Here is a 16,341-nt window from a genome sequence, read left to right as displayed (position 1 = left end):
GAATTTTTGTTTCTCTTAATTTACAACAAAATTTGGTAAATGTAACCCGATCATTTGCATAGTATCTCCTCAGAAATGCATCTATGAAGTAGAGGGAGAAGTCAAGTAGAAATGATTTCAATTTGTTTGTAAAACTTTCATTGTCTGCCAGCACCTTTAATTCACAAGAGAGATGGTCAAATATATTTATGACTCTATACTTGTGCAAGCGTAAGGATAAGGTTTGGACAGTGGAGACTATATTTATTCCTAGTGTTACATTTACGACTGCAGCTATTATTTTCAAATATGCTTGAATCTGTATAGGAAATGTTATAGGAGACTAAACATATTGTGAAGCTGTTGTTCAGTTGCCTACATGAAGTTTGAGGATGGACACCAGATATTATTCTTACAGTATGTACCTGTGTCATGAATACTTTGTCTCTTTGTAAGGAATTACCCCAAAATTATTTGATGTGACATTAATGATTGTAAGTGCATGAGAATAAGTTAATTTTTGAAACTTTTGTTACCAAAATGAGCAATTATATACAGAGCAAATGTTACTGAACCAATCATTTGCTAAGATCTATAATATGTGATTGCCAATTCAAATTCTGTTTGGTATACACACTCTGAATTTCAAACAACCATTGTTACATATTTTATTTCCTTCCTGCTGTATGTTTGTTGATGGTTTGTCCCCTTGCAGAAAAAGATTCATCGCAAGAGTTGTGTAAGTTGTCTAATGTGACCCCTTGCTTCTTATCAATAAAACATGAAGTCAGTTACTTAATATGCCTTGAAAGCCATAAAATTTAACCTTCTCCAAAACGATGTTGTGATTTACACAGTCAAGTGCTGCATGCAGATCACAATCCTGGTACATGAAGTCTTGTCAATTAGATATTTTAATACATGGTCAATGAAATGGTAGATGGCTTGTTCAGTGGAAAGGCCCTGCTGGGTCCAAATCTTGTATTTCCAGATATACTCAACCACTCTGAAATATATCACCTTTTCCAAAAACTTTTGAGAAGAAAGTCAATAGTAAAATTTGTTGGTAATAATATATTTCTGTCATACTGCCTTTTCTAAAGAGCATTCTTGCAGTTGCATACTTTACTCTGCTCAAAAGAAACCGTAGGAAAAACAATGGAAAAATTGTACTGAAATGCCGTAGGATCTGCAGCGAATTGACGTGTGGTGCAGGGAATGGCAATTGAATCTCAATGTAGACAAGTGTAATGTGCTGCGAATACATAGAAAGAAAGATCCCTTTCTCTTTTAGCTACAATATAACAGGTTAGCAACTGGAAGCAGTTAATTCCATAAATTATCTGGAAGTACGCATTAGGAGTGATTTAAAATGGAATGATCATATAAAGTTGATTGTCGGTAAAGCAGATGCCAGACTGAGATTCATTGGAAGAATCCTAAGGAAATGCAATCCAAAAACAAAGGAAATAGGTTACAGTACACTTGTTTGTCCACTGCTTGAATACTGCTCAGCAGTGTGGGATCCATACCAGATAGGATTGATAGAAGAGATAGAGAAAATCCAATGGAGAGCAGCACGCTTCATTACAGGACCATTTGGTAATCACAAAAGCGTTACAGAAATGATAAATAAACTCCAGTGGAAGACTCTGCAGGAGAGAATCTCAGTAGCTCGGTACGGACTTTTGTTGAAGTTTCGAGAACATACCTTCACCGAAGTGTCAATCAGTATATTGCTCCCTCCTATGTATATCTTGTGAAGATACCATGAGGATAAAATCAGAGAGATTAGAGCCCACACACAGGCATACTGACAATCCTTCTTTCCACGAACAATACAAGACTGGAATAGAAGGGAGAACCGATAGAGGCACTCGAGGTACCCTCTGCCACACACCGTCAGGTGGCTTGCGGAGTATGGGTGTAGATGTAGATGTAGATGTAGAATGTACTGCTAGATGCATTAGAACATCTTTTTTAATGTCTTGTTTGAATTTTTGTTTTTAATGGAGTTAATTATTTTCCATATTCCACAGGGAGATGATTGATTAATCTTGAATTGATTGAATGTTTGTGATAATGACTGTTGCATATACTGTAATGCTGTTGCTTTTGAGCCTACTGTACCAAATTTCTCATATGGAGAAAGGAGGAGTTGTCCTTTATGTGAAAAATAATCACAAATTGAAAACTGCAGACACAAGTAGTTTTTATGCAGAACACACATGGAATCAAGTGCATGTGAAGTCATAATGGATTAATAGCATAATTATAATTATTACAATTTATAGAGCCCCACTGGGAAATTTTTAAAAGATTTTAGATAAATATGAAACTTTGTTATGCCACCTACCCGACTAAAGTAGGAAAATGATACTTTGTGGTGATTTTAATACTTTTTTTTTTTTTTTTTTTTTTTTTTTTTTTTTTTTTTTAAAAGTCTGGGCAATGTGATATAGAAATTTTACTTAATAGTTCTACATCTGTAGCCATACTCTGCATATGGCAGAGGTTACTTGCCTTTGTACCAGTTATTAGGGCTCCTTTGTGTTCCATTCAAGTATGGAGCATGAGAACAATAATTGCTGAATTTCCTCTTGCATGTGTAATTAGTCAAATGTTCTTCTAACAAACCGTACAGGAGCAAATGTGTATGACTCTCTCCCATGGCTCAAACAGAAGTGTTATGATTTGTGGTGCACTTCTCTGTGTACATTCAAATCCCCTTTAGCACTATTTGGTATGGGTCCCACACACATGAGCAATATTCTTGGATAGGTCACATGAGTGTTTTGTGAGCAATATCTTTTGTGGACTGACTGAATCTCCCTAATTCTCTACCAACAATTTGAAGCCCACCACCTGCATTACATATAGCAGATCCAGTGTAGGTGTTTGAGTTGATCAATTTCAGTTGTGACTCATTGATATTGTAGTCAATTTTACATTTCTGAACATTTAAAGCAAGATGCCAATCTTTGAACTGCTCTGAAATCTTGTCAAGAGCCTGCTGAATATTTATGCAGCTTTTGTCAGTCAGTATTTTTTATAGATAACTGTATCATCTGTGAAAAATCTGAAATTACTATTAATATTGTCTGCAAGGACATTATCACACAACATGAACAGCAAGAGTCGAAACACTGTACAGGGGCATACCTGAAGTTACTTGTACATTGTTGATGACCCTCCACACAAGATGTCATGCTGTGTCCTCCCTCTTTAAGAAATGCTAAATTTTTAGACAAATTTTGTTTGACACCCCATATGAATTTACTTTTGATAATAAGCATATTTCTGGTACAGAGTCAAATGCTTTTCAGGAATCAGTAAATAGTACAGCTACCTGACTGTGTTGATCTGTGGCTTTCAGGATGTCTTGTGAGAAAAATGCAAGTAAGTTTCACATGATCTGTGTTTGTGGAATCCATGCTGGTTGGCATGGAGGAGGTTACTCAGAGATACCTCATTATGTTTGAACTCAGAATATGTTATAAGATTCTACTACAATGATACTGGATAGTATTTTTGTGCATCACTTTTAGTATCATTCTTGTAGATGAGTGTGAGTTGTGCTTTCTTCTAACTACTGGGCATGGTTTTTTGTTTGAGGGATCCACAGTAGATGCCAGTTAAAAGAGTGTCTAAATGAGGCACAAATTGGAATAAAATCTCATGGGTATTGCATTGGGCCCTGTCACCTGCTGCAGGGCTTCTGAGGCCATTCTTGCTTCATACAGGTGGCAGGCGGAGGTGGTGAAGATGCTGGCCTTGCACATGAGGTGCAAGCAGAGCTCACAATTTGTGCCATTGTTCTCAGAATTGATTTGGGTCCTTTGGTTTGGAGCCAAGTGGAAGTTCTCAACCAAAGGCTTCATCACTTCATCGATTCTGTGACAGTTTAGGCTGCAGATTTCTGGACCTGTGTTATTGTGTGGGAATCCCCTTAATAGGTCAGGGGTGCAGTACACAGAGGAAGCAGCTACTTGGATATCAGAGTACTTGTGGAGTGCACATGAGGGTTTTTCATCTTAGGCAGTAATTTGAGGTGATCTGACAAACATTCACCATTTAATATGCAGCAAGAGAAGTCAAATGGGGTTCAGATAAAAGACACTTTGACTGTCATAATTTTATCAGTAAACTTTTGAAGTGTTGATAGTAAAGTTCCCAAATCTACTGCCCTCCAGGAACGTTCTTGTGCTCAAATTATTCATAGGCCTGAGAGCTGGCTGAAAACTGAATGAGAATGCTCTGAGATATTTAGCGAGTCATGAACATATATCTGAAAGATAGACTAGAGGCCAGAGGAGGGGAGTGTTCATTGCAGTTGACAAAAATACTATCTCTATTGAGGTTGAAGTTGAATGTGACAGTGAAGTTATCTGGTCGTGTATAACAGATATAGGTGAAACCAAGTTAATTGTAGGATGTGTTTACTGGCCATTCGATTCCACTGTGACAATTCTAGAGTCATTCAAAGAAAGTCTATGGTAAATAGCACGTAAATACTCAGATCATGCAATACTAGTTGAAGGCAACTTTAATCTGCCGAGTATAGGCTGGGATGTCTATGGATTCATTGTGCGGGGTACAGACAGACAGTCATACAAAATACTTTTGAACACATTTACTGGAAACTGTCTTGAGCAGCTAGTATGGCAGTCCAAATACAATGGCAATATCTTAGATCTTGTAGCTACAAATAGGGTGGATCTTATCAACAATGACAATATAGAAATAGGGATTAGCATTCATATTGTCATTATAGAGACTGTGATTACAAAAGTTAATAAATCAGTCAAGAAGGCTGGGTGAGTGTTTCTGCTAGATAGAGCAGATAGGCAGTTATTAGCATCTCACTTAGACAGGGGACTGACATCACTTAGTTCCTGTAAAATGGATGTAGAAGAATTATAGGCAAAGTTTAAGCAGATTGTAAATTGTGGTGTGGAGAGTTATGTGCCTAGTAAGGATAAAGGATGGAAAAGACCCACCGTGCTTTAATAACAAAATTCGGAGGATGCTGAGGAAGCAGATGGTTCAAGACGGAATGCACAAATGATGACAAGCAATAGTCAGTAGAGATTCATGCTTATTTGAAAAGATCCATGCAGGAAGTGTACAACAACCATTGTCACACCTTAGAAAAAGATCTAGCAGAGAAACCAAGAAAATTCTGGTCTTATGTAAAATTGATTAGTGGGTCTAAGGCTTCCATTCAGTCCCTTGTTGACCAGTCTGGTGTGACAGTTGAAGATATCAAAACGAAAGTTGAAGTTTTAAATCTCTCATTCAAAATCATTCACTCATGAGAATTGTACAAACATACCATCATCAGACAGACTACTGTATAGATGACATAGTAATATGCACCCCTGTCATAGAGAAACAACTGAAAGATTTGAAAACAAGTAAATCACCAGATCCGGATAGAAGCCTGATTCAATTTTACAAAGGGTACTCTATGGCATTGGCCCCTTACCTAGCATGCATTTATCGTGAATCTTGTACACAGCACAAACTCCCAAGTGACTGGAAAAAAGCGCAGGTCACTCTAGTATATAAGAGGTCTAAAATAATGGACCCACAAAATTACAGACCAGTATCCCTTACTTTTGTTTGCTGCAGAATCCTTGAAGATATTTGTAGTTCAAATAAAACTTTCTTGAGGCAGAGAAGCTTATGTCAATGGATAAGTGTGGTTTTAGAAAGCATTGCTCCTGTAAAGAGCTCAGCTTGCCCCTTTTCTCACATGATATACTGAGAACTATGGATTAAGGGCAACAGGCAAATTCCATATTTCTGGATTTCCAGAAAGCATTTGACATGGGGCCCCATTGCAGGCTGTTAACAAAGATACAAACATGTGGTATAAGTTCACGGATAGGTGAGTGGCTCAAAGACTTCTTAAGTAACCCAGTACATTGTCCTCGATGGTGAAAGTTCATCAGAGACAAGGGTATTGTCAGGAGTGCCCCAGGGAAGTTTGATAGGACTGCTGTTGTTTTCTATATACATAAATGATTTGGCAGACAGAGTGGTCAGGAGTCAGCTGTTGTTTGTTGATGATGCCATGGTGTATGGTAATATATCGAAGTTGAGTGACTGTAGGAAGATACAAGATAACTTAGAAAGAATTTCCAGTTAGTGTGGTGAATGGCAGCTAACCCTAAATGCGGAAAAATGTAAGTTAATGCAGATGTGTAGGAAGAACAAACCTGTAATGTTTGGATACAGTATTACTAAGGTCCATCTTGACATAAACAAGTCATTTAAATATCTTGGCGTAACGTTGCAAAGTGATATGAAATGGAGTGAGCACGCTAGAACTGTAGTGATGAAGACAAATGATCAACTTTGGTTCATTGGGAAATTGAAGGGAAGGATGGTTCACCTGTAAAAGAGACTGCATGTGGGATGCTTATGCAATATATTCTTTAGTACTGCTGGAGTGTTTGGGATCCGTACCAGGTTGGATTGAAGGAAGACACTGAAGCAATTAAGAGTCGCGCTACTAGATTTGTAACTGGTAGGTTCAAACAACGCGCAAGTATTACAAAGATGCTTTGGGTACTCTAATGGCTATACCTGGAGGGAAGGTGGCTTTCTTTTTGAGAAACACTATTGAGAAAATTTAGAGAACCAGCATTTGAAGCTGGTTGCAGAATGATTCTGCTGCCTCCAACATACATTGTGCATAAAGGCCATGAAGATAATAGAGAAGAAATTAGGGCACATATGGAGGCATATAACCACTCGTTTTTCCCTCACTCTATTTGGAAGTTGAAAAGGTAAGGAAATGACTATTAATGGTACAGACTACACTCCACCACACACCATGTGATGGTTTGCAGAATATATTTGTATATATAGATGTAGATGTAGAAGTAGAAGCTTTGTTCAGTTTTAGCCATTTCAGCTTTGTCTCAATACCATTGACACTATTATATACATCACTTATATTTACAGTGATGTAAGAATTAAATTTTGGTACAACACTGCTGGACTTTCCTTTGTAAAGAAACATTTGAAAACAGAGTTCAGCATTTTTGCCTTTGCTTTACTACCATCAATTTCAGTTCCTCTCTCACCTTTGAGTGTCTGGACATGAACTTTAGTGCCACTAACAGTCTCCACATACGAGCAGCATTTCTTAGGGGTTTTGTGAGAATCTTTCAATAATATTCTGCTACAGTGGTAATTGAAGGCTTCACACAGTGCCCTCTTGACAGCCAAATACATTTCATTCAGCATCACTTTATCTGTAGCCCTACACTTTGTCTTGCACTTACTATTAACCTCAGTTCCATTAGAAGTTATTTTTTCCCATCATAACTGTGGAAGATATTGACACCTTGATAGGCAACTTATTAGTGTATGAGGACAAAGTCTACAAAATTAGTATTCGTCCAGTTTTAAATGAGTTATCAGATGATGATAGCCAATTAGTCACAAAAGACTACTTGGCAACTCCAAAGAGTGTGTTAACTTAGAAAACTGTTAGATTAGTTAATGATCTTGTATTGCACCTTTAGAATTAACCTTCAAAGCATTATCCAAAATAACAAATATGAGGCAGTGTATGTAAATTCTAAATTTAATACATTTATAAGTAAATTTCTCTCCTTAAAAACCAGTTCCCAACAAAAACTGTGATATTTGGCACCAGTGGTGTAGCAAACAAACAATGGATAACAAAGAGCAGTAAATTATCGTGTAGCAATAGATAGAACTATGCCAAATGGTCAAGATAAGCACAGATGTGCAACTCCTTTATTGTTGTGGTAAGTATTGTTCTTCATTGAGAAGAATCATCAGAAACTCAAAAAGCTTGCACATCATGTCAAAGATTAATATGTTTGAAAATGAAATCTATACAGTACAAAGTGTAGTCAGAAGGGAAATGGTAAAGAGTATCAGGAACAAGGTGATCTAGTAATTAAAGATAATGACCAAATGATCTAAGACATCAAACATATATCGGGCGACTTTTATGAGTTTTTAAATGTAACAGGTAATAGGTGAAATACAGTTTCTGAATATGTATCAGCTGACTGGTTTGCAATCTACTTTTAGTATACACTGCAGCACATAAATACAATCTCAGAAATGACATTCTGTTTTGCTTTAATGAACTATACTTGTCAGCAAAAGATGATGACATTCATCCTCTCTGGTATATATCTAATAGGTGACTCTTAAGAATTTGCACTGGGTTATTAAAATTAAAATTTTTGTTTTACTTTTATTGTTATATCTTTGAACAAAAATTATGATGGTCAACATTAAGTTGCTGATCTTGTCAACTGTGTGATAAGAACTTGATTATACACTATCAGGATGCTTATACAGGCATATTCGTAACTACCTCCTGGTTTTCAGAAGATGACTGTATTTGCATGCATTTTCTGTCTACTGAAAGTCAGAGGTACTTGTGAATAACCCTGTATTTTGTGATATGTGCAATTTTCCACTTCCAACAAATTGATTTTTGTTCATAATCATTGAATAATTCTTCCCCTGACCAAGCTTGTTTACATGCTTGTTCCATTATGCTATTGAACTGGACTTCAATTCAGAATGGTTATGAGTACTGGTGGATCTTAATATCCATGGTAATCAGAAGAATAGAATAACTATCCATTCCTCAGATTTGTCTGTCCATGCATACCTTGTTACCTATTTAAAATAAAATCTATCCTCCTTTTTATGTTTACATTTAAGATGTTGTTTGCCTGTACCTGACAAGTTTTGTTCAGATTAACTGTGCAGCACTGCAACATTTACATTTCTCCCCATTATAAACTATTCTCATTTGTCTCTGTGTCAGTTTTCCATCTACTGTAACATTTATCTGCATTTATTTAGCCAGCTCACCCCTTCTTCCATGGCAAATAGTTTCCATTGTTGAGGGAGAAGTTAATCTTTGCATCTGTTTCCTGAATATATTGCTCTTGCTTTGTATTATTATCCTGATCTGTACAATGTAAATTTTCCTTGTTCTAATTGAGAGTTGTTTCATCCATTCATAAATGTTGATATTTTATCTCATAGTAGAAAAACTTATTTGATAAGTGTGCAGATTAACATAGTATTTGAATATGTGGTTCATGAAGCAGACTCAACACTAAAATATTTTGAGTGACTGAGAATTGTTCAGAAATCTAGTTGTTTATATTTACACTCTTAACAGTAAACAAGCTGAATCACTTAATTGTATACTGATTTATGATTTTATTAGTGTTGTGGAACCTGCTTGTGATATCTGTAGAAGTCAATATAATTCATCTAAAAGGAATTTTGGCCTTTATTAGAGGTATAGCATTCAGCAGAAAAATACACAGTTAATTAAAAGATGAAATTAAATTTTGTAATAAGTCTGTCAAAAGGTGACACCATGAAAATAATTTCTGATTAGGCCCCAGATGTTAGAGAGTCAAGGAATGCGAACCAATGGTAATAGCTTGTTTGCTGCTACTAACAAAAAGATGTGCATAAAATAAATCAAGAATGTCTATAACTCTTCTTTGAGTCACAGGCATTTTTAAAAATAAGTCAAGAATGTCTCTAACTCTTCTTTGAGTTATAGACATTCTTGACTTATTTTATGCACATCTTTTTGTTACTAGCAGCAAACAAGCTATTACCATTGGTTCATATTCCTTGACTCTCCAACATCTGGGGCCAAATCAGAAATTATTGTCATGGTGTCACTTTTTGGCAGAATTATTACAAAATTGACTTGACTGCTAGATAAGCCACTGAGGTTTGATTGTTAGTAATCTGTAGCTTTTCATTTGGTAAAAGGTGTGCAGAGAGAGGATTCTATCTGTTCACTATATCAATGTAGCATATGTGATTTTCTGTTTTGTGCAAACTCAAGTCTTGAAGTTCATTATATATGATGAGTTAATGTCACATATAACTGTCTGATTTTTCTATTTATGAGTGACTTATTAGATATCAATACAACATCCATGTGTACTTCAAGGTGTGCCACTTCAGTTATAATGTCAAAATTTAATAATTCTTCTTTTTTGAAATTGTGTATTGGATTAATTCCAAATTCAGTGCTGCTGCAGTTACATTGCCACACAGGTGTATGTTTCATTATCTGTATTTGCTCTTCTATTCATAAAACGGAACAATCAATAAAAATACTGAAAGAACGGAACATGGCCTGTGTAGGAGCTGTTATTGTTGGTGTGAGTAAATGGTTTCACAGTATTAATTTGTTAACAGGTTTCGTGGTGAACTTGTATGCAACAGACTGTGTACTGATATTTTTAAAATAATTTTAAAATACTCACTCTTGGTTTCACTATTTTCCTTGTGCAATGTTTGCACCTTTAGATGAGATTTTTTATTAATATTTCATATTTTAGAAGTTTGATATGACTGTTGAAGGTCTTAGAATCAGGATCTACAGTTGTGAAATTTTCTAGGCTGTTTGAAATGCAGCAGAATCTTAGCCATTCTTCTCTGAATTTTAAATGTTTCAGTAACTCACACACTAATGATTTTATTTTCCAGGTTGCTAAATTACAATACACAGTGTGACCATCTGCATCATCTGAAAGCATTTCCCAGCCAAATGTGTGTGTTGAAAGTTGGTTATCTTTACACCAGGAGCCATTATGTTGTTTTTACAATGGACACCAATGGATGTTTAAAATTATGGGATTTAACTGCTGATCTCCATGACACAGTAAGAAGTAAATTTCAGATGCCTAACAATCATAAAAATTCTTTTGTTCAGACAGAGAAACAGAGAAAACCATTGTTTGTAATGAAAGTGCACCAAACAGGCATTAATAGTAGTGATACATTTAGTATATCATGTGAGAGGTTTGTTATTGGTACAGGTGGTGATGATAATGCACTATCACTAACCATGCTTGATTTGAAGGTTGGGAATGCTGGAGATATGGATGTAGTTTGTGTTTCTCAGTGGAAAGATACAACTGCACATCTTGCACAGATTACAGGTATGCAATCATTATTCAGAAGAAAATATTCACATTATTTAATAATAGCTGCAACTTGTTTACTGTGGAATCTATCAGAATTGAAAAGGAATGTTTTTCTACTGGTTTACATTTGTTGCAGGCATAAAAATGTTTAATGGATTCATTATTACTGGTTCTGTGGATCAATGCATTGCATTGTGGGGTTGGAGTTTCCTATCATGTAAACTGAATGCTACGAAACTTCAAAGCTTTCGTAGTACCATTACTGACATTAAAGGATTTCTTGCATGGAGAACAGAGTGAGTAGATTTCAACTTCTTTTACCATATCAATGATTTCTTCACTTGGTCTTTACTCAGATTAGTACTCACTGAGTGCAAGAAATTTTAGATGGGATGAGAGGAATAGAAAACACTGCCATGTGAAATACACAAAAATAACGTTGTCATGAAAGTTGGTTTTCAATAAGAGAGTTAGGAGTTTCTTTATTCTGTAAATCACTTGAAAACTGTAAAGTACAGAGATCATAAACCCATAAACATGCCTCTATTATATTTTGAACGTTTCCTGTTTGTTACATTACAGTACCTATATTGTCTTTTGTATGTTTTATTATATGTTATTCAATCAAGAACTTGTATTTCTTTGATGCAATTGGTTCTAAACTGTGTTACAGCATTTAACAATGTTTCAGTTTTTACTATCCTTTTCATAATATTGTTCCATATAGCTCTGTATTATAACAGTCATAGAAAAAGACTGAGCCTTTAGAATACAGGAAGCATTTAGTTTCTCAGCAAAAAAGGTTTTTATTTGATTGTTGTACATTTCTTCATTCACATGTGTTTGGAATATTTTGTATTTAATGGATTGTTGAGAGGATGTAAGTCATCATAATGATAACACTGGCTGCCACTTGTCACTTTGTCTTCATATGTTAACTGTTGAGATAATATTAAATGTCATCTAGTGATTTACAAAGTTAATGTCACTTTTTTTAAAAGTAATTATGCTTTATTCGTAAATCTCAGATTCCTTTTCTATTTACCTTATCTCACTTCACTGAAATATATGTATTTTGTGTATCTTTTACACTTTATATTCATTTATTTATTTATTTCTTAATCCTTCTGTAGACAATTTTCATTATATAGATGCAGTCACATAGATGTAGTCAATGTTTCAATTATATACATCACATGAATCAGACATAAACAATTTAGCAGACTGTAAATTTTTCTGCATGATAAATACCAAATCTCATGACAACACAGTTATCATATGCTCATCCTCACATTTTCACAATATCATTCTTTCACCATGACACTCCAGTAGTCTACACCATGCACTGAGTAATTCTGCCATGTTACACTCTGGTAGCCTTACTTTATAACAGCATGTCTTTCAGTGCACCTGAAACAAACAAAAAGGGGCAAGCAGCAACAGGATCAAAAAATGTGTGCGATTTCCTGAGGGACCAAACTGCTGAGGTCATTGATCTCTAAACTTACACACTACTTAAACTAACGTATTCTAAGAACAACACACACACACACCCATGGCCGAGGGAGAACTCGAACCTCCGGCAGGAGGTGCCACGGAATCCGTGACATGGCACCTTTAACCGCATGGCCACTCTGCGTGGCAGCAACAGCATCATTATTATATAATAAGACAGTACAAGTATTTTATGTTTGTGCTTACTGGTTTATGGGTACACATTTTATTATGGCCTCGCTGCTTGAAAAATACTGTTCAGCTTCTAGGTATTCATTTTAAATATACAGGGTTAAGGAGACTAAATAACCTTTTAATTTGTTTCCGAAAATAGATGTCTTTCAAATGCTTTTTATGCTGAGTGTCAGTTTATTGTGTAAATGCACCCAGCAGTTATAGGATCTTTCTTGTATAATTTGAGCCACTTCCTGTGTAGATGATAATCATCCCTATTTCTCATTTTGTACTTGTGTATATCTCTATTCATCTGGATAGTACTATTTACTTTCACATGCATAATTGTTTTCAATATAAGTAGTGAAGGGACTGTCATGATATTAAGTTGCCTGATTGTATTTCTGCAGGATTAGCTTGGGGTAACACTTGCAATGCGTCTAACAGCCTTCTTTTGAAGCTTCACTAACCTATAGACATGCATATGTGCAGCATTTTCACAGACTAAAATGCAGTAAGATAAGTGGGGGTAGACTAGACCATAGTACATTATTAACAGCGTGTCTGCATACTGTCCTCGACATCCACCTCATTAAGAATATGTTAGTGCTTACTTTTGAGCATACTTTGCTGATATGGTTCTCCCAAGTCAAATGCTTTTCAATGATGACATCCAATAATTTGTAATTCCTTACGTCTTTGAGAACTGCATTACCCAGTTTAAGGGAAATATTCTCAGTCTCTGCAGTTTTATTCACTTGTAGTTGTGTCTGTGTTGACTTATTCCCATTTACAAACATGTTTTCATTGAAATATTTGTAGCCTCACCCGGATTTGCAAAAGCACTTAACTCCAGTTCTTTTACCAAGTCACTTTTAGTACGAGTGAAGTGTCATCTGTAAACATTACTACATTGTCATCTACTGCTGATGTCATATCATTTATGTACAGAATGAACAGTCGGGGACATAAAACTCTTGCCTGAGGTAGACAATAATTAACTGCCTGAAAATTGGAGTGTATGTTTACAATAGCACAACTCTTTTTACGTTTTACTTCTACACACTGCTCTCTGTTTTCCACAAATAATTGTATGATGTCATTTGCCTTTTCCATGATATATTATAATAGATCATCTTGTGAATTAGTTTGTAGTGACACATACAATCAAATACCTTTGAGAGGTCAAGGAAAATACCACAAACTTTTCTTTGTTTGATTGAATGCTCCAATAACTTCGGCTACAAAGTTAGCTACGGTTGTGGTGGTAGATCTATATTTTCTAAATCCACGATGTGCCTCATTTAGTATGCCATTCTTCTCTATAAAATGTGGTATCCTATCCTTCAAGACTGTTTCCACAAGTTTAGATAAGATGGGCATTATAGTAATTGACCTATAGTTTATTGGATTTTCCTTATCATCACCCTTATGAATGAGCACAACCTTACTCTTTTTTCAGACATTTAAGAAATATCCCATGTTCCATGGTTGAGTTTATTAAATTAGTCAGAGTTCTACCAACCACTGAAAACAGTACTCTACTATACAGGTAGGTATCCCATCAAGACCTTCCGTGTTTTTGGGCCTTGTAGTGTGTGTTATTTTTGCTATCTCTTATTTACTTGTTGGCATCAGAAAAATTCACACTGTAGTATCGGATATATTCTACATATTACCCTCCTCCCATGAACCATGGACCTTGCTGTTGGTGGGGAGGCTTGCGTGCCTCAGCGATACAGAGAACCGTACCGTAGGTGCAACCACAACGGAGGGGTATCTGTTGAGAGGCCAGACAAACATGTGGTTCCTGAAGAGGGGCAGCAGCCTTTTCAGTAGTTGCAAGGGCAACAGTCTGGATGATTGACTGATCTAGCCTCGTAACAATAACCAAAACGGCCTTGCTGTGCTGGTACTGAGAACAGCTGAAAGCAAGGTGAAACTACGGCCGTAATTATTCCTGAGGGCATGCAGCTTTACTGTATGATTAAATGATGATGGCGTCCAGAGGTAAAATAGTCCCCCATTCAGATCTCCTGGCGGGGACTACTCAAGAGGATGTCGTTATCAGGAGAAAGAAAACTGTCGTTCTACGGATCGGAGCGTGGAATGTCAGATCACATAATCGGACAGGTAGGTTAGAAAATTTAAAAAGGAAAATGGATAGGTTAAAGTTAGATATAGTGGGAATTAGTGAAGTTCGGTGGCAGGAGGAACAAGACTTCTGGTCAGGTGACTACAGGGTTATAAACACACAATCAAATAGGGGTAATGCAGGAGTAGGTTTAATAATGAATAGGAAAATAGGAGTGAGGGTAAGCTACTACAAACAGCATAGTGAACGCATTATTGTGCCCAAGATAGATACGAAGCCTACACCTACTACAGTAGTACAAGTTTATATGCCAACTAGCTCTGCAGATGACGAAGATATTGAAGAAATGTATGATGAAATAAAAGAAATTATTCAGATAGTGAAGGGTGACGAAAATTTAATAGTCATGGGTGACTGGAATTCGGTAGTAGGAAAAGAGAGAGAAGGAAACGTAGTAGGTGAATATGGATTGGGGCTAAGAAATGAAAGAGGAAGCCGCCTGGTAGAATTTTGCACAGAGTACAACTTAATCATAGCTAACACTTGGTTTAAGAATCATGAAAGAAGGTTGTATTCATGGAAGAACCCTGGAGATAATAAAAGGTATCTATATAATGGTGAGACAGAGATTTAGAAACCAGGTTTTAAATTGTAAGACATTTCCAGGGTCAGATGTGGCCTCTGACCACAATCTGTTGGTTATGACCTGTAGATTAAAACTGAAGAAACTGCAAAAAGGTGGGAATTTAAGGAGATGGGACCTGGATAAACTGAAAGAACCAGAGGTTATACAGAGTTTCAGGGAGAGCATAAGGGAACAATTGACAGGAATGGGGGAAAGAAACACAGTAGAAGAAGAATGGGTAACTTTGAGGGATGAAGTAGTGAAGGCAGCAGAGGATCAAGTAGGTAAAAAGATAAGGGCTAGTAGAAATCCTTGGGTAACAGAAGAAATATTGAATTTAATTGATGAAATGAGAAAATATAAAAATGCATTAACTGAAGCAGGCAAAAAGGAATACAAACGTCTCAAAAATGAGATCGACAGGAAGCGCAAAATGGCTAAGCAGGGATGGCTAGAGGACAAATGTAAGGATGTAGAGGCTTAGAGGCTTATCTCACTAGCGGTAAAATAGATACTGCCTACAGGAAAATTAAAGAGACCTTTGGAGATAAGAGAACCACTTGTATGAACATCAAGAGCTCAGATGGAAACACAGTTCTAAGCCAAGAAGCGAAAGCAGAACGGTGGAAGGAGTATATAGAGGGTCTATACAAGGGCGATGTACTTGAGGACAATATTATGGAAGTGGAAGAGGATGTAGATGAAGATGAAATGGGAGATACGATACTGCGTGAAGAGTTTGACAGAGCACTGAAAGCCTTGAGTTGAAGCAAGGCCCCCAGAGTAGACAACATTCCATTGGAACTACTGACGGCCTTGGGAGAGCCAGCCCTGACAAAACTCTACCATCTGGTGAGCAAGATGTACAAAACAGGTGAAATACCCTCAGACTTCAAGAAGAGTGTAATAATTCCAATCTCAAAGAAAGCAGGTGTCGACAGATGTGAAAATTACCGAACAATCAGTTTAATAAGCCACAGTTGCAAAATACTAAC

General features: G+C 36.4%; 1 protein-coding gene across 3 annotated transcripts in view; it reads left to right on the top strand.

Moving 5' to 3' along the window:
- The window catches only part of LOC126298610 (WD repeat-containing protein 6), a 268,743-nt gene that overhangs the window by 231,706 nt on the left and 20,696 nt on the right, over positions 1-16,341 (top strand). The window contains exons 14-16 of one of the 3 annotated variants that reach the window (XM_049990015.1): positions 10,519-10,700; positions 10,851-10,973; positions 11,095-11,254. In XM_049990015.1, the coding sequence (XP_049845972.1) occupies positions 10,519-10,700; positions 10,851-10,973; positions 11,095-11,254 (465 nt within the window). Of the gene's footprint in view, positions 1-10,518; positions 10,974-11,094; positions 11,255-16,341 lie in introns of those variants that run through there. The other 2 variants (XM_049990014.1, XM_049990016.1) reach the window with 2 other exon arrangements.

The sequence above is a fragment of the Schistocerca gregaria genome, chromosome X (assembly GCF_023897955.1).
Source record: "Schistocerca gregaria isolate iqSchGreg1 chromosome X, iqSchGreg1.2, whole genome shotgun sequence".
Lineage (NCBI taxonomy): Eukaryota > Metazoa > Arthropoda > Insecta > Orthoptera > Acrididae > Schistocerca > Schistocerca gregaria.
Note: the sequence above shows the minus strand (reverse complement) of the source record. Positions and strands in the feature narration are given on the sequence as shown.